Source organism: Nicrophorus vespilloides, unplaced genomic scaffold, assembly GCF_001412225.1.
Source record: "Nicrophorus vespilloides isolate i.1.1-1 unplaced genomic scaffold, Nicve_v1.0, whole genome shotgun sequence".
Taxonomy (NCBI): domain Eukaryota; kingdom Metazoa; phylum Arthropoda; class Insecta; order Coleoptera; family Silphidae; genus Nicrophorus; species Nicrophorus vespilloides.
In genome coordinates, this window is record NW_017100058.1 from 202,823 (window position 1) to 220,206 (window position 17,384).

General features: G+C 35.3%; 4 protein-coding genes across 4 annotated transcripts; all 4 read left to right on the top strand.

Annotated features, from left to right (window-relative positions):
- The first annotated feature begins 2,064 nt into the window (after positions 1 to 2,064).
- Positions 2,065 to 8,255, top strand: LOC108566762 (prolyl 3-hydroxylase 1-like). The gene is made up of 9 exons (XM_017926794.1): positions 2,065 to 2,537; positions 4,260 to 4,403; positions 5,643 to 5,823; positions 5,884 to 6,009; positions 6,062 to 6,198; positions 6,257 to 6,352; positions 7,400 to 7,742; positions 7,791 to 7,984; positions 8,040 to 8,255. The coding sequence occupies exons 1-9, from the start codon at positions 2,127 to 2,129 to the stop codon at positions 8,199 to 8,201; spliced, it is 1,794 nt and encodes a 597-aa protein (XP_017782283.1). The 5' UTR covers positions 2,065 to 2,126; the 3' UTR covers positions 8,202 to 8,255.
- A 322-nt stretch (positions 8,256 to 8,577) lies between these two features.
- LOC108566761 (sarcalumenin) lies at positions 8,578 to 13,012 on the top strand. The gene is made up of 8 exons (XM_017926793.1): positions 8,578 to 8,722; positions 9,446 to 9,681; positions 9,735 to 9,779; positions 9,827 to 11,084; positions 11,142 to 11,314; positions 11,371 to 11,562; positions 11,629 to 11,892; positions 11,964 to 13,012. The coding sequence occupies exons 1-8, from the start codon at positions 8,650 to 8,652 to the stop codon at positions 12,336 to 12,338; spliced, it is 2,616 nt and encodes an 871-aa protein (XP_017782282.1). The 5' UTR covers positions 8,578 to 8,649; the 3' UTR covers positions 12,339 to 13,012.
- Positions 13,013 to 13,202: 190 nt separating this feature from the next.
- LOC108566773 (tubulin beta chain-like) lies at positions 13,203 to 14,898 on the top strand. The gene is made up of 3 exons (XM_017926807.1): positions 13,203 to 13,360; positions 13,531 to 14,751; positions 14,808 to 14,898. The coding sequence occupies exons 1-3, from the start codon at positions 13,304 to 13,306 to the stop codon at positions 14,880 to 14,882; spliced, it is 1,353 nt and encodes a 450-aa protein (XP_017782296.1). The 5' UTR covers positions 13,203 to 13,303; the 3' UTR covers positions 14,883 to 14,898.
- A 161-nt stretch (positions 14,899 to 15,059) lies between these two features.
- On the top strand, positions 15,060 to 17,004 carry LOC108566751 (Bardet-Biedl syndrome 5 protein homolog). Its single transcript, XM_017926780.1, has 6 exons — positions 15,060 to 15,132; positions 15,192 to 15,340; positions 15,392 to 15,441; positions 15,841 to 15,968; positions 16,241 to 16,478; positions 16,529 to 17,004. The coding sequence occupies exons 1-6, from the start codon at positions 15,083 to 15,085 to the stop codon at positions 16,934 to 16,936; spliced, it is 1,023 nt and encodes a 340-aa protein (XP_017782269.1). The 5' UTR covers positions 15,060 to 15,082; the 3' UTR covers positions 16,937 to 17,004.
- The last annotated feature ends 380 nt before the right edge of the window (positions 17,005 to 17,384 follow it).

Here is a 17,384-nt window from a genome sequence, read left to right on the forward strand (position 1 = left end):
CTTAATATCCTAATTTGAAATTATTACTGTTTACAAGATAATAATTTCATAAATAATTACAGAATCAAATCAATTATAGAAATGTTATAAATATTAGTTTTAAAAAGATGTTTTATTCTTGGTATTAAATTAAGTTTACATTTATATGATTCACAGTATAAATTGTCAACAAGTGATGTGATAAAAGTTATATTTAGAAGTTATCTATAAAATGTTAGTATCAATTTGTTGAAATTTTATAACCTTTTACAGCAGAACCTCAAATCAGACAATATAAAAACCATAGTTTTGTCTGTAGTATGCTAATCTAATTATAATAATTAAGTAATATGACAAATAATTAAATAACCGTGTCTCAGTCATTTCGTTACATATTAATTTTTTCAGTTATTTGTGGAAAGTTGCGAAATCTTATTAGAATGATATTGAAAAATATGAACATAATAGCAAAAAGAAATAAATTTTGGTTATCATTTTAATAAATACATTTTATATAAGAAATATAAGAATTATGTTTTAATTAGATTAAACGTAATTTAAAATCATACAAACTCAGTACACTTAGTAGAAAGTTATATCTTCGTAATTAAATAAAATGTCTTCACATTAATTATTTTCACAAGATTATTTTCAAAAATTTGTTAGAGCAATTTATATTATTGCTCATGTATTAATATGTAATAATATAAATTGTAGAAATATAGTTTTGTTATGGGATTTCAGTTTAATACGAGTATCAATGATTCTCAACACAATTATTTTAGAGGGCAATGTAATGAGATCTCAATGTCAATGGTTGTCTTTATCAATATTGTGAATTAATGATAATTATGATCTTGAAAGTTAATTATCTTTACTGTGTGTTTCCTTTTGTTTGCGATTATAAAAAGCTTATATACAATATACAAAAAAATATTGTTAACACTGAGATATTTGTCGCGATATACATGTTTTGTCCACTTAAATAATAAGTTTGAGGAGAGATGTCTTTGTTTTGCATGGACGAAGGAGGTCATTACAGGTGAATATCGCGTAACATGTAACAACGTCACTGTGTTTCGCTAAACGTCACACACGTAGTGTTGTGTGTGATTTAAAAATCGATACGCAAGATTTATCACCGTTTGTGTGGAAAATATATGCAATGCCAAAGGCTTGGCATTAAGAAAAGCGTGCCATGTTCGAAGCCCATATCTAAGCCAACGATCGTACACAGCCCTCCACGATAAGCCACATTTACTATGAAAACACAAAAGCAAAAGCTGGGATTTCGGTTGCCCGCTTGAAATGGGGTGGTAGTTTCCACGGTCTTCGTGGAGGATGGCCGTCCTTGGTGAGCTTTGATATCGGCGATATGTAAGCATGAACACACACATTACAGGCTCGGATTTCATGAAGTCGACAAACCAAAAAGCGTAATGAAATATGTTCTTTTGTATATACATGCATATACATATATATATTTTTTTTTCATAACTGAGGGGATAAAGAATGGAAGGGAACAGAAAAGAAATATAAATAATTCGCACGCGAGCTTGCGACATGGTATGCCCACCGAATCGATATTTTCCATAATTCATTAGGTAATGCATATCAGAACGGTGACCTTTTGCACTGACGACTGATTAAGCGCGGCCTTGATGGCGCGAAACACGCCATCAGTCTTCACCTCTGGTTAAGCATTTACTATCTTTAATTGCTGTCAGTTCGTGAGGGGATCTTTAAAGTTTGCCGTTTGATTGAAGACCTACCGAGACGGAGGAGTCACGCCAACCAAACTCAATCTATTATTCACACGCAGCACCCTATGATTCCGGAAATTGGATATATTCACCAGATAAAATTATGCAGAGAATAATAGTTTTGTATCCCTCTCCCTCTCTCTCTCTTAATTATTATTCTTATTTGAGGGTCTTTGACTTTACTGAAGACTAAGAAGAAAAAAGGAAAAGAACAAGTGTGGTTTGACCAGATGGCCCCGAAAGCTGAGTAACATGTGGACGTCTGCGCTGGGCTGGGGGGAGAAGACTGTACTTTAACAGACTTAAGTTCAGTCAGCGCAAAGCCGCGTTCCCCGCCAATGGGTAGGCTTATGCAACACAGTCTCTCACTGGATCAGTGGTACAATGCATGCTACAAGCACGTGCATTGCTCTACTTGTTGTCTGCTTTCTGGTGGATGCTGGTAATGTGACCGACGTGCCCTGCTGGGAGCTGTACAAGAGAGGTGTAGATGCATACCTCTCCGATGACTACGGAGGATGTGTTAGCAATTTGGAGAGTGCCATCGAGAGTTATCGTAAACACGCTAAAACTATACAGAACTGCCGGTTGAGTTGTCACCAGGATGCTGCAAACACTCAACCACTCTACCAATTCGATGTTGAGGATCTCCTCTTCTTCGAGAAAACAATCAAAAACACACTTTGCCTTATCCAATGCAAGGACGACATAGAATTCTATAACATAGACCGCGAGACGGTCAAAATATTCGAAAGCCGGAAACCTTACGAATATCTGCACATCTGCTATTACCAGGTCAGTGCAAATGTTTACTTTAACTTTGCTGCAATCATCATAACTCATCTTTTATTTATATTATAGAATAGAAAAAGAATATAGCGTAAAGACTAATATCCTTTTTATATATCACATTTTTCTAATTAAGTAATTAATATAATGTACAATTTGTCTGCAATTTAAATAGCATTTTTCTAATTGTTTTAATAATTCAGAAAATGCAAAAACAGATCATATTTCGCATTTCCGGAAGAGTATGTATGTAGATAAAACATCAACCGCATTATTATGTCATGATTAACATTCCTTTCGTGCGTTTAATAATTTGTTAACTAGCAGAAAAAGTGATCACATTTCGCATTTCCGGAGGACTAAGTATAAAGATAAAACATCAACCTCATTATTACGTAATGATTAACATTCTTTATATGCGTTCAGTACAATGCGCTGTAAACTGGATTTCTTGCAGATGTTTTTCATGTAAGTCTTGTTACACCAAGTAAATCGATGTGACATTTACTCACAGTGACGCACTCTCATTTTTAGTTGTATAATTCCGTCTGTAAAAGGAACAGATTTCATTTACATAATTGATTAAAAAAACTATTGTAATTTATTAAACTTGAATACAATTCAATTATCAATCGATTTGAAATATTAATTGAATGAAAATAATACTTATAATTTTTTTAAATTGTATTTATTTTTTTATAATTAAATTATTAATAGATTTAGAGTTCAAATATTGTAATTAATTAAAAATTAATTTTAAAATTATTAAATATTTGCAAATATATAAAATTATATTTAATTTTTTGACAGTGTAAATATTAATCTTGAGTTGAAAAATTTTATTTGGCAAGTTTACATAAAGAGTTTGAGAAGTGTTATATAAAATACTGCGTACAAAAGCTATAATTTCATTACCATGCAATTATTAAACGATTAAACGATCTGATATTGAAATTAATAAACCAACTGTAATGTACTTTCCTAGGAATTTTAAATATTTGTAGTTCAATGATTTTTTTTGACTTTGTTGCAATGTCAATATTTAACTCTAGTTAACAAAGTTAATTTGTCAAATTTTCTTAAAAAAAGAACAGATTTTTTAGAAGGAAAAAAAAACTTTATCTAATTAGTAAATAAAGTAATTAAGGTATTATTATGAATTTAACATAAGTAATTGAAAATCTGTTTGTTTTTTACAATAAATAATCTCAAATTGACAAAATGTATTTTCAAGTAAAAAGTGTTTAGATTTTTAAGTCTTAAAAAAAATATGTTTTTCTTAAATTCAGTATTATTACGTTTAATACTTGTAATGAAAATGTGAAGGAAAAAATTGTTATGTAAGTGGGTTTCGCAATAATGTGGCGATTTTAACGGATTTGATGGTATAAAATTGTGTAATCTTTTTGGAATGGTGAGACCATTTCCACCCCCAATTTTATAAGTATATGAATAAGTCGCTTATGGATCATGCGAACCGACGATTAGTGTTTATCGCGCTTTGTTCGCGTTTCTCCGCGGTTATTACTGCTGATTTAGAAATGAAGAAATGGAAATGGAAAAGGATATATGAAATATCACGTACGGAGGCGGCAATAAAACTAACGAACGACGTCTAAATGCAATAATAAACCCACTCGTGGCCTCTGCAGTAAAACGCATATTTTTAGCTATCCATCGATAAACGCTCGTGCAAAATTCCATGTTGTTTTTTGTTTGTACTTTCAGAATAAGTCACCGCAATTGGCCGCCTCCGCCGCCTTCACCTACCTCGTCTCAAATCCCAACGATGCAGCGATGGTCTCAAATTTCAAGTTCTACTCTGACCAACCGGATATTAAAATTATTGAAGTCATCAATTTTGAAGCAAAGGTAAACATTTGTGAGGTATCTATTATTGGTGAGGAATAGTACCACAAGGATATTACTATATGTAATCGTGTTCCTGGTCTTATCGATGTAAACATATGAACTATTTCCTCTTGAACAGATAATGCCATATCGTTGCATTACGTAATCTGGCAAAACTGGAGTTATCTATGAATTAGGTCAGCTTCTTACATTCATTTAGTTCAAGATATTTTACCAACGTATTTATTTATATGCCTTTTTATTATATTATTAAATTAATTATTCCCATACCATGAGTTCAACAAACTGTATACATAACCATGTTTTGATAAATAAGTGATAACCATTTTTATCTGCAGCTATCATTTTATATGAAGAAATTTCAATAACCTTTTGCTTAATATAAGATACAAATTAATTTACTACTAATACAGTCGATTACGCTTAATCGGGACTAGCATATTTGTCCAGATTTGTTATTTGCTCAGTTTTGTTTAAGTTCTTTAGGATTTGTCCCGATTAAGCGGAATCGACTGTATATATAATAATAATGTTGTAAAATTGTCCTAAAATGTTTGTTTAATCAACATTTCAGATGATTGTGTAACATTTATTATCAGTTTATTATGAAATTATGAAAAAATATTAGATATTTTTAAATGTTTCTCAATAGATTTAATGTTCTTCCGGTATTTTCATCTATGTAATAAAATCTGTAATTTCCATGGAAATCATTAACCTTAGGATTATAGGTATTGATATCTTAATCAATATCATAATATATTATTATAATTATTTATAATAATTAAGTAGTGAAATAATTATAACATTTATATTCAGAAGATATTACGTAATAGCAATTAAAAAGTTAGTTACGCCTTTCATTGCAACGTCCTTCATATATATTGTATAAAACAACGTTGTTAAATAGTTCAGCAAGTAACAGACTGTGAAACTAATTATAACTTTATTTAACCGGTTCAGTCATTTACGAAGCTTTATAATTAATTTAACTATGATCAAGGTTGACCTATTTTTCGAGCTTATACCTGGAAGCGTGTATACCCATAACATTGGCCCTTACCCATATACCTGCAATTAATTGTAACCTTCTATCTCTATCCTCAGATTCTTCAACTACTTCTCCTGGTCTACTTTTACCATCAAGCGTTTGCTAAACCACTCTACTAATAGTAAGCTAACAATAACAATTTCTTTACTTTTTTTGTACTAAGTAAATAATATCAATTGGAATTTCAGGATTACATGTATCTATACGTCCATGGTACAAGAGCTTACGATGAGAAGAGGTGGGATGAAGTGATTGGGAATATGGAGGAATCGCTCTTATCATATTTACAGTCCGAGGATGAGTGTAGGGCGAACTGCGAAGGCCCTTTCGATCCAGGCTGGTACCCAGATATGATCCCTTCAATAGCTAGTAAATACAAAAAAAATATTTCTATAGCTGATTGTAATATTTTATGTGATGTTATTTTAGACCACTTCGCACATTCGTTAAGGTGCAAGAGGAAGTGCAAGGAAGCGACAAGCACTTTGAACGGCGAGAAACACGAAGATCTATATCCGAGCCATTACAACTTCCTGCAGTTTGCCTACTTCAAACGTAAGCATTTGGTATAACTACGTTGCAATTAAATTACAATTTGCTATTTCAGGTGGTAATTTGAGAGCTGCTTGCGAAGCCGCCTCTAGCTACCTTCTATATTTCCCGATGGATGAAAATATGTTGTATAATATTGAATATTACAGGAAATTGCCGAAAGCGAAGAAGGAATTTTTTATACCAAGACGTGTAAGTAAATGTATGCTAATGATTTCTTTAAAATATTATTATTTAATGTAATTTGCAGGAAGCTATGACATACTATCACCGTGATAATTATGAGAAAACTTTACTGGAGTTTGTGTTTGAGAAGTTCAATGTAAAAACAGCCACCATGAAAAAGGTAATGGATACTGAAAATGAAAACAGTGGTGGTTGTATAGTTAATCGGTCTTTCACTCTTTGATGCTTCTTTAACTTCTTCTTTCATCCTTTCGTAGCATTCACCTTTCAAACACAATATTTTTGTATAACACTCGCATCAACAATTAATAACTATTTAACTCGTATACCTTTTTTTTTGGATCATAAGATCATTCGTACGTAAAGAAATCAATTTTTAATTTTGGTGCATTATATAAATTTACAAAATGTCTAAAAATTAGGGTATACATCATTCACATATTAGACTTTGCCTAATTTATTTTCTACTATTCTTATTAAATTAGACATTTCTATCATTGTTATAATTTATAGGTGAATCATGTGTGTCATATATTTTTTTTTGCATTACTACAGTAATTGATCATCAATTGATTTTTTATGCTAATTTTTAATTTAAATACTTTAATTTCCTATTAAATATTATCCATTTGATAATGGACATTGTAGATTTTTTTAATAGAACCAAATTTGTAAATTAGGAAAAGCGTTGTCATTAATTTTGTGTTTTAAGAAAATTCCTTTTCTTTTTTTTCCTTGACGAGAGTGGAAACGTAATTAAATACATAAAAAAACATCACTGCTCAGCTTGTGTGTCTTAATAATTACTAACAGTGTATTTAACTTTTAGGTGTCTGAAAATGAGCCGATATGACTGTCTTCTTCATTACTTCCCTTAATTTCCGTGTGATTGTGCTAATCACCTCGCTACTTCTGTAAATACAACTATATACGATATTCTGTTTACTTTTTTTGTTCTAATTAATTATTTTAATAAAAAATCAAATTATTTTCATCTGTGTTGTTTGTTGTGTGTTTTTTCCTATACTACTTTGTTTTCTTGGTGTTCGCATTTATGTGGTTGGTGGTGGCATGGAATTAGGATCAACGGCCAACGATTTTCCGATGGCATCCTATCGATGACATGTAAACAGGATTATTTGAATGTTCCCACTTAGTGCCAACTACCTTAGCGCAACAGATGTCATGTTCTCTTTTCATTTTGCAGTACCCAGCGTTGTCCGAACCAAAACCCCGAGCGAGGATAACTCAGGAAAAATTCATATCCAAGAAGAATTGCGATTCTCTGCTTAAAATTGCTATGGAATTTGCTGTGCCTGGTGATGGATACCGAGGTAACCAAAATCCTCATTCGTCGCACGAAAAATACGGAGGATTAACTTTAAGGACAGCTATTAAGATGATGAAAGAGGGAAGTATGAATAAGAGCGACGTAGATTTGATTGTAGCGATTGGTGATGAGGTGAAGCAGAATATGGTGGAGAAGTTCAAGGTTTCGCATAAGCTGCATTTCACCTATACACATCTCGTCTGCCGCAAAGCTATACCAGGTAATATTTATTAACAATAATATGTTTATTATATTTGATTGGTTTTAGGAGGACAATTTAATAGGTCTGATTTAAGCCATGAGATACATGCGGATAATTGTAATATCCAAGAAGATGGTAGTTGTCCTAAAAATTGGCCAGCGTTTACTTGGCGAGATTACACGGCAATATTATATTTAAATAGTGGTTTTTCTGGAGGCGAGCTATTTTTCTCTTCGGATCCGCGTGGAGATAGTATTCAGGTTGTGTACTACTATTATAATATATACTAAAGGTTCTAAAGAATTACTTTTGTAGGATGTGATTGTACCAAAGTGCGGGAGCCTCGTTTCTTTTACTTCTGGTCAAGAGAACTTGCACGGTGTGAAGGCGGTGCGGAATGGTACACGATGCGCTCTAGCTATATGGTTTACCTTTGATAAGGATTACGGCGAGGTGGAAAGGAAACAACTTTTATGATTCTTGTTGTAGTTGAATAAATAAGTTATGCTGGTATTTCTTTGAAATTATTGTTAATGAGGGCAAACCTAAAAATAATTGAAGAAACTGCAAAAGTTTTTGTAAAAATAGGTCCTTCCTTGCACCTTCCGATTTAGTCAGAGGATAAAAATACTTGCGATTTGTTGGTTTTATTGTACAAATTTGGATTATTGAATGTAATGTACGGTTGGCCAAGAGTTTCGGTTTGAAAAGCAGTGGCGTTCGATTTTTTTTCCTCCGGCAGTTTGGCGTGGATTCTGGATGTGCGGGATTCGGGTTTGTACCTGTAGGCTGAAAGTAGCAACATATGTGCACAAGGTCGCAAACGACGCCACTGCAAAGCGTCGGGACGCGTTATGGACCACCTTAATCTGGGCTAGTGTCTCTCAGTGTTAAGTGTTCATGTGAGACGTGGTGCGGAGCGGCTATGGAGATCAGCCGAAAGTGGAAGTTCTCGTGTCTTTTATTGGGATTACTTTTTCTCGCCACTACCTTGCAGAGTGAGTTAAAGTCATATAAAGGACGTGAGGGCTCGGCATTATAAATAAAAATCGCGGAAAAAATTCGAAAAAATTCCAAAGTAAAATTTAAATCCTGCCATCCACCCATCCATCCGATCCCCAGGCGAGCGCATAAGCGTTTTTCCTCCCTCGATACAACCAGAAATCCCAATCCGGAATTATGTAAGACCCGATAAACGACCCTAGTTATGGTCTTACGTTTACATATTTCACTAATTTATTTTTAGTCCGTCGCAATCTAATAATATGAAAATGATTTCGTACGCAACGGCTGCTCTCTTTCTATCCTTTCTCTCTTCGCCCGCTCCAACAGTCTATAAATAAAAGTCGCTTTGCATTTCGCTCATTTCGAATATTTGTAATTTGTAATTTTATACGGCTGTATATTATATATTTTGCTGCTCATTTCATTAGATTTTTTTTCTATATAGTCGAATCTAAAAAAAACTACCATACTGCACCGTGACGACATACAGGACTATTGCCAGCTTTCATGATTCCCTAGACCCGATTTAAATATAGATCATTTCGAGCGTCGATTCAATATTACAACATGGCAGCTTTATATATATAAATATTACAAGCTATGTAAAATTGTTATTTTGTACATTGCTTGTTACAACTTTAACAATTTATTACATAATTTTTTATTTTTGGTTTATTATTTGCTTTAATCACGGCTATTATGTTGGGTTTCTAAAGGTGTGCAAGGAGAGGTCGAGGTAGAAGGCCCATCCGAATCAGAATGTAGACCTTACATCGAGAAAGCTTTAAAAGAACTAGAAACTGCCGAGACAGAGCCAGAGGATCCCGGAGCTCCGACTGTCGGGGAAATCGAAGATGCCCCAAGTGCGGAGAACGCCGTTGACGACTCCGAACACGAGACTAGTGTCGGAGAAGACGATACCGACAAAGGCGAAGCAAGCGAAACTCAACAGGTTTGACTATAGTATTACAAATAAAATCATTATCTAATTAAACCAAATATTAGGAAGAACACGACGCATCCTTAGAGCAAAACGATGAAGCCAAAAAAGTAAGATAATTTAATACTTTAATGCATTATTTAATACCTATTATTAGGACGACGATAGCGCTCAAGATGATGGAGAATCTCAAGAGGCTACCGACGCGATAAGTGGCGAAGCTAAAGATTCAGTAGAAGGTGAGTCCATCGAAGAGGAAGCGAAGGAGGAATCCGCCGAAGAAACGCATACTGAACCAGAGCAAGCCGCAAGTTCTGATGAAAAGACTGATGATGCAGCATCAACTGAAGCTGTGGATGAGGCCGCTGCGTCGACTGAAACTGTAGATCAAGTAGATGATGGCAAAGAATCCGAAGAACAACTTCAAGCTGATCAACCACAGGAAGAGGAAGCGCATTCGGCCGAGCAAGAAGATAACCAAAGCAAAGAAGACGATACCAAAGAAGATGCAGATCATAAATCAGAGGAAGTGAAGGAGGAGGACGATAAAGAATCTAAGGAGAATGATACGAAAGAAGATACCCAAGACGAAACTAAGGAAGAGGAATCGGTAGAAACTAAGGCGGAGTCCGCTGAAGTTAAGGACGAAGATTCCCATGAAACTAAAGAAGCAGATTCTAAGGAAGCTAAGGATGACAATTCTAAGGAAACTAAAGAAGATGAAACCAAGGAAGCCAAAGATGATGATTCTAAAGAAATTAAAGAAGACGATTCGAAAGAAGCTAAAACCGAAGGAGCTGATTCCAAAGAGGATGATGTAAAGGAAGCTGAGCCTGAAGGTTCTCACGAAGACAAAGCTGAATCTAAAGAGGATGAAGGTAAGGTTGAATCTAAAGAAGATAAAGATGAATCTAAAGAAGATGTTAAAGAAGGCGAAGATAGCGACAAATCTGATGTAGAAATTAAAGATGAAGATTCGAAGGAAGTTAAATTAGATGTATCTAAAGAAGAGGCGGAAGAAAATGTAGTGGAAGAGAGTGCTACCGAAGAATCAGAGAGCAAAGAAGAAGCTCCGGAAGAGGAATTGATTTTGGATATTGAGATTCCCGAGAATTTGAGGCCAAGAGATCAAGTCGATCATTTGTTGAAGTTGGATGATAGTAATAGCGGAGCCGAAGCTGTCCTTAAGAAGGCCGCTGACGTTACTTTGAAAGAGTTGAAGAAGTTGTATGAGAATGCTATTAAACCATTAGAAACTCTCTATAAATACAGAGACTTGAGCAATAGGCACTTCGGTGATTCGGAAATCTTTTCCAAGCCTCTTGTACTTTTCATGGGCCCGTGGAGTGGTGGAAAGTCATCAATTATAAATTATTTATTGGATAATGAATATAACGGCACTTCTTTAAGGACAGGTGCGTTTTTATTGTAATTTTAGAACAATCTGATATTTGAATGGAATTGTGTTATAGGTGCTGAACCATCACCAGCTTATTTCAATCTCTTGATGTACGGAGACAAACCAGAGGTTCTGGACGGTACACAATTGGCGGCCGATTTTACTTTCGCCGGCCTACAGAAATTTGGACAAGGATTGGAGGAGCGTTTGAGGGGTCTGAAGCTGCCAAGCAAGCTATTGGAAAAGGCACTTGTTGTTCTGTTTTCGTTTAATATATGATTTAATGCTGGATCTAATTTTAGATCAACATTGTCGAAATTCCTGGAATTCTTGAAGTACGCAAGCAGGTGTCTCGCGTGTTCCCATTCAATGACGCCTGCCAATGGTTCATTGATAGGGCCGATATCATCTTTTTGGTATACGACCCCTCCAAACTTGATGTTGGGCCAGAGACTGAAGCAATTTTGGATCAGCTGAAGGGTAGAGAGCATCAGGTATTTGTTGCATGCAGCCGTAGGTTATTTTTGGTATCTAATGCAGAGGGGGGCGACTATTTTTAGACTCGCATTATTCTCAATAAAGCTGATCAAGTGAAGCCAGAGGAGTTAATGAGAGTACAAGGAGCATTAATTTGGAACATTTCCCCGCTAATGTCATCTGCCCAGCCTCCTGTAATGTACACGACGTCGTTGTGGTCCAGGCCATATGAGGCATGGGCTCCGGTGCGCTTGCTCCAGGCTCAGGAACGCGCCTTTCTGAGGGATCTCCGATCCGCCGTCGACAAAAGGATCGAAAATAAAATCTCCAGTGCGCGAAGATTTGCTGTAAGATAGCCGAGTAGAATGATCATCTTTCCTCTGATAATAATTCTACGTATGCACGAATTTATTTTTAGGTACGCGTACGTAACCACGCTAAAATGGTGGATTGCTATCTGACCACATACTACAACCACAAGTCAGTGTTCGGTAACCGTAAGCAGGTTTCTGACCAGATCATCGAGCACCCGCAGGACTACCACATCTACGAAGGCTTGTCGACCTTGACCAACATCTCCCGCTACGATCTCCCCGATCCCGACGTTTACAGAGACTTTTTCAGATTGAACGCTTTATACGATTTCCAACAGCTCTCCGCCACGTGCACATTCTTCCGTGGTTGCCCCATTAACAGGCTCGACGTGGCCATAGCGTATGATCTACCCGAACTCGTTGGGAAGCACAAAAAGCTAGTAGATGCCGCGATGTCAGAGATCAAAACGGAAAGTTGATTCTGTCGCGATTATAAAGGACCAAGTACATATTTTGGCAGGTATCGAATCCTGATCTATTCATTACCAATTCCACAACACACATATTATTTTTATTTGTTTGTTTCCATTTTGTTTTTCTGTTGATAGTGCCAAAAAGTGACCTTACCTTTATACTTTAATCTTGGGGTGCTATCTTAGTGCTGTTTTCGTTTCATATTCATCATTTATTTTTTTATTTTATTTTCGGTTTTTATTTTTCACCGTTGTGCAGTGCACATAGACTGTCTTTGAGCTTCTTCTAGTCCTCTGCCAACTGTGTATATCGCATTTACGAATTCCTGCAATCGGAGTGTTCTCTTCTGTTATTTTGATTTTATTTTTGAATTAGTAAGTTCTGGACATACAAGTATATATATATATAAATATATACATAATTACGAGGCGGTGCCTTCATTAATTCGCTTCTCGACGCTTCACTTAATCCATATTTATTTTATTTATTTTGAAATATATATTATATCACATTACGTAATAAAAAAAGTAGTAATATAAAGGAAAGCAAGTTCCAGGAGAGTAAAAAATGATTCTTTGATTCCTTCTCACTTCATAGTATATAAATATATATAACGATGTGTTTCTGTACGTAGCTGCTAATGTATGTACAAATATAAATGTAAATATGTTTGAGAATATTTAGTTTCTTATTTCATTTACTTCTAATTATCAAAATATACATCATTTCATTCACACGAAAGTGCAATGTAACATCTTACACACATATAATAGATTAAGTAAATAAATAAACAAATTTTCCTCGATCCATTCCACTTTATTTCGTTTACCTAGCTGCCTCCGTCCGACTGGTGGGCACGATTAGATAAGATCGAGCCTGCACAGCGCTGTACAAATTCTATGCTTGCATCATTTTTTGGTCGGCATCGCCCTTACGCACATATCATCAGAGATAATAATACACTAGTGAGATGAGGGAAATAGTCCACGTCCAGATCGGTCAATGCGGTAACCAAATCGGCTCCAAGGTAAATTAAAAACGCAAATAAAGACCCGTTTTTATCGAATAACCATCAATCTGTTTTTGGATGTATTACGTATAAACGTTACCTGTCTCTTATCTAAATCAGCTTGATGGCATCCGATTACTCATAATATTCAGAGGTTATTTATAGAAACCCATCATAAATTCTTTCAGTTTTGGGAGGTGATTTCCGAAGAGCATGGAATTAACGAGGTCGGACAATACGTCGGCGATAACCTCCAGCAGTTGGAGAGGATCAATGTGTATTATAATGAGGCCACCGGTGGAAACTACGTTCCGAGGGCTGTTTTGGTTGATTTAGAGCCCGGTACTATGAATTCTGTGCGTTCAAGCTCCTACGGAAAACTCTTCCGGCCTGATAATTTTGTTTTCGGACAAAGCGGTGCTGGAAATAACTGGGCCAAAGGGCATTACACCGAAGGAGCTGAGATCGTCGAGGATGTTCTTGATGTGATTCGCAAGGAATCCGAAGGATGCGACTGTCTCCAAGGATTTCAATTCACTCATTCTGTCGGCGGTGGAACTGGTTCCGGAATGGGCACACTTTTGGCTTTGAAAATCAGAGAGGAATATCCAGACCGCATCATCAACACCTTTAGTGTTTTCCCATCACCAAAAGTGTCCGATGTTGTTATTGAGCCGTACAACGCTACTTTAACTTTGCATCAATTAATCGAAAACAGTGACAACACCATTTGCATCGACAACGAAGCTTTATATGATATTTGCTTTAGAACTCTGAGAAAGGCTATACCAACTTACGAAGACTTAAACCATCTGATTTCATATACCATGTCAGGTGTAACTACGTGCTTCAGATTCCCAGGCCAATTGAATGCAGATTTGCGCAAACTGGCCGTTAACTTGGTTCCTTTCCCTAGGCTCCATTTCTTCCTGCCAGGCTTCGCTCCTCTCACAGCTCCAAATAGTGTCAAATACCGTAACGTCACCGTTCCAGACTTAATTAAACAAATGTTTAGTAGTCAGAACATGATGGCTGCTTGCAACCCTCTTAACGGAAGATACTTAACAATCGCTACGATAATCAGAGGTGCAGTTTCCATGAAGGAAGTAGATGAGACCCTGTTCGATGTTCAAAACAAGAACTCATCCTATTTCGTTCCTTGGATTCCTAACAATATTAAGGTTGCCGTTTGCGACATTCCACCTCCAAACTTAAAGATGTCAGGTGTCTTCATAGGAAATTCAACTTCCATTCAGTCCATATTTATAAGAATCCACGAGCAGTTCGAAGCTATGTTCAAGAAACGCGCTTTCCTCCATTGGTACATTAGTGAAGGCATGGACGAAGTCGAATTCAACGAAGCTTCATCCAACATGATCGACCTCATATCCGAGTATCAGCAATACGAGGTATGTACATGAAAATAATATTCTTTAAAAAAAAATTAATACAATTAATACTTCAGGATGCCAACGACGATGAGATGTACCCCGAGGACGAGGAAGAGCTAGAGGAGGAAGAGGAGACGGAAATGGATTAAATTTAACTAACTTTGTGCGCTTTTGAATAAAATTTTAATTTATGTTTGTATAGAGTGTTGAAACCGTTCTTTCTTTATTCCTTTGTTATTATTCTGTTTCCATGCAACAAAATTCCCTGAAATCAATAGCCGCAACGCTTGCGCTAGCCTCGATCGATATTTTTCACTTCCAACACATTCAACAAGGTAACCTTAAAGAAATGGCCTTAACGTGGGAAGATAAAGAAGTCAGATTCGACATCCCGTTTTCGTAAGAAGTGTTTATTATTGTTGTTCAGGATAAATTATATAACTGGTGTTGCGTTTCAGGGAGATGCGATTGAAATCCGAAGAGAAGATCGTGGATAGGTTGGATAACATCGAGGATACTAAAGGAAATGGAGGAGACCGCGGAAGGATGATTATAACTACTTTAAGGATTCTATGGCATTCGATATCCAGCCCAAGAATTAATTTATGTAAGTATTATTATTCAATTAAAGATTAAAAAAAAATAATGTTCATTTTAGCAATAGGTTTCAATTCCATAATTAGTATTAGTACAAAAGTTGTTAATTCGGTAAGTTTTTCATAGAGGACAATCTAATCTCTCAAAGATAAAAGAAAGATGATTAATAGTATATTTTATGACTAGTTAAGAGTAAATAAACGTTGATGACTGTTTTACTATCTTAATAATAATAGTAAGTCTACTGCTCTGAGAGATTAATCCATGTTTATTCAACAGTTATATTTAGACCAATGTAATATTACACAAGGAATGTTAAATTTCATTAAAATACTTTCATGAAAGATTTATGCATAATATTCACATAGAATTTATCTCAATGTCTATAAGATATTTGTCCTATTTCTCGATTCGTACGCGATGTTGCAAACAGGAAAAAAAGAAGCACAGAGAGTCAAAAAAAATATGTAGAATAAATGTATTTATAAATCAAACGAAAATCTTTTTTAGAAACTCCGCGGGACGACTCAGGCTCTGCACATGCTGACCAACTCGAATAACACGAGATTCGAATTTATTTTTACCAATTTGATACCTGGAAACATGCGTCATTTCACCTCTGTTATGGGAGTCCATAAGTATGTCCAGATCGAATGACTCCTCTCCTTTTTGTTAGCTAATTTCTTTCAAACTTTGTCCCGGCATAAATCTTCATAGCTGCCAAACTGATTAAGTAATACATATTTTTTTTATGAAAGAAATATAGGTCAGCCATTTACTCGGTATCAAATAAAACGAATTTTTCAAATAAAAGGAATGTAAATTAAAGGAACGCAATTGAGATTAATCAGGGCTAAATGTTTTTTTTTTTCACCTTATATGAATTTTATTTTAATTCGTGACTTTTCAGGGCTTATCTATCTTCGAAATTGTATCGCGAGCTGAAACTACGGGGCGCCGTTGTGTACAATAAGCAGCTGAAAATATTACCCTTGGAGCAGGTTTTTACGACATTGCATGGCGTTTGGAACTTATCTAGTGATCAGGGGAATTTGGGGACTTTAATAATTTCAAATGTTAGACTGGTATGGTTTGCCGATATGAATGAAGGCTTTAACATTTCATTACCGCATTTGCAAATAGACACGGTATGGATCGACTGATTGAATGTATATGATTTGATAACGGTGCGTTTCAGATTAAAGTTCGTGACTCCAAGTTCGGTACAGCTCTGGTCATAACTAGTACGCAGGAGAGCGGAGGATACATACTGGGATTTCGGATCGATCCCGAGGAGAAGCTGCACGTAGTGTATAAGGAGTTGATCTCGCTGTATTTAGTGTACAACAAAAAGCCGATTTATGGGGTGGAATATAAGTGGAGTCATCAGAAGGAAACGGATCTGCAGAAACAGCATCTGATCGATGATTTCTCGGAGGTGGAGGAGCCTAAAGGTGAGATGACAAACGTCATTACCGCTTACTTGGCAGATGGAGGACATATCAAGGATCGCATGCCTCTTTACTCCGAAGATCTTGGCATTGCTATTGAAAGCATCAAAGAAGGTTATACTCTTCAGAAACTTTGGGAAGTTATACCTATGTAATTACACGTTTCAAATTAGAACCATTTGATATCAATATTATAAAATCAGCCATTATAAGTAGCAAAAATATATCTTGATATTAAAATTTTTCAAAGTTAAGCAGTATAATAAATATAAAATAATTATCTAGTCTACTACATAATATGACATAACAACTTTGTTAAATTAAATCATATTGTGTTAATCTACTTATGATGAAATTTGCGGTTCCAATGATAACATGTAATAACATTGATAACGTAACCAAAACTAAATATAAATTTTTACAATAAGTTTTTTTTTAATTATAATATAAATTATTTAATTATTTCTTATTGTATTTAATATAAGAAATGTTTATACAAATTCAATTTACAGAGACGTACTTTCGTAAATTGATTAACGTTAATTATTAAGTTTTATTGTCTTGTATACAGCAAAAACGAAATCGAATACAAGGATGTTTGTT

Excerpts from the sequence above, each read along its gene's own strand:
- LOC108566762 (XM_017926794.1), top strand. The coding sequence starts at position 2,127 with ATGCATGCTACAAGCACGTGCATTGCTCTACTTGTTGTCTGCTTTCTG. Across the intron at positions 5,824-5,883 it reads TATGATCCCTTCAATAGCTA|ACCACTTCGCACATTCGTTA; the intron begins GTAAATACAAAA and ends ATGTTATTTTAG. Across the intron at positions 6,353-7,399 it reads AAACAGCCACCATGAAAAAG|TACCCAGCGTTGTCCGAACC; the intron begins GTAATGGATACT and ends TTCATTTTGCAG.
- LOC108566761 (XM_017926793.1), top strand. The coding sequence starts at position 8,650 with ATGGAGATCAGCCGAAAGTGGAAGTTCTCGTGTCTTTTATTGGGATTA. Across the intron at positions 8,723-9,445 it reads TCTCGCCACTACCTTGCAGA|GTGTGCAAGGAGAGGTCGAG; the intron begins GTGAGTTAAAGT and ends GGGTTTCTAAAG. Across the intron at positions 11,315-11,370 it reads CAAGCAAGCTATTGGAAAAG|ATCAACATTGTCGAAATTCC; the intron begins GCACTTGTTGTT and ends ATCTAATTTTAG.
- LOC108566773 (XM_017926807.1), top strand. The coding sequence starts at position 13,304 with ATGAGGGAAATAGTCCACGTCCAGATCGGTCAATGCGGTAACCAAATC. Across the intron at positions 13,361-13,530 it reads GTAACCAAATCGGCTCCAAG|TTTTGGGAGGTGATTTCCGA; the intron begins GTAAATTAAAAA and ends AAATTCTTTCAG. Across the intron at positions 14,752-14,807 it reads CCGAGTATCAGCAATACGAG|GATGCCAACGACGATGAGAT; the intron begins GTATGTACATGA and ends TTAATACTTCAG.
- LOC108566751 (XM_017926780.1), top strand. The coding sequence starts at position 15,083 with ATGGCCTTAACGTGGGAAGATAAAGAAGTCAGATTCGACATCCCGTTT. Across the intron at positions 15,341-15,391 it reads CAGCCCAAGAATTAATTTAT|CAATAGGTTTCAATTCCATA; the intron begins GTAAGTATTATT and ends TGTTCATTTTAG. Across the intron at positions 15,442-15,840 it reads GTACAAAAGTTGTTAATTCG|AAACTCCGCGGGACGACTCA; the intron begins GTAAGTTTTTCA and ends AATCTTTTTTAG.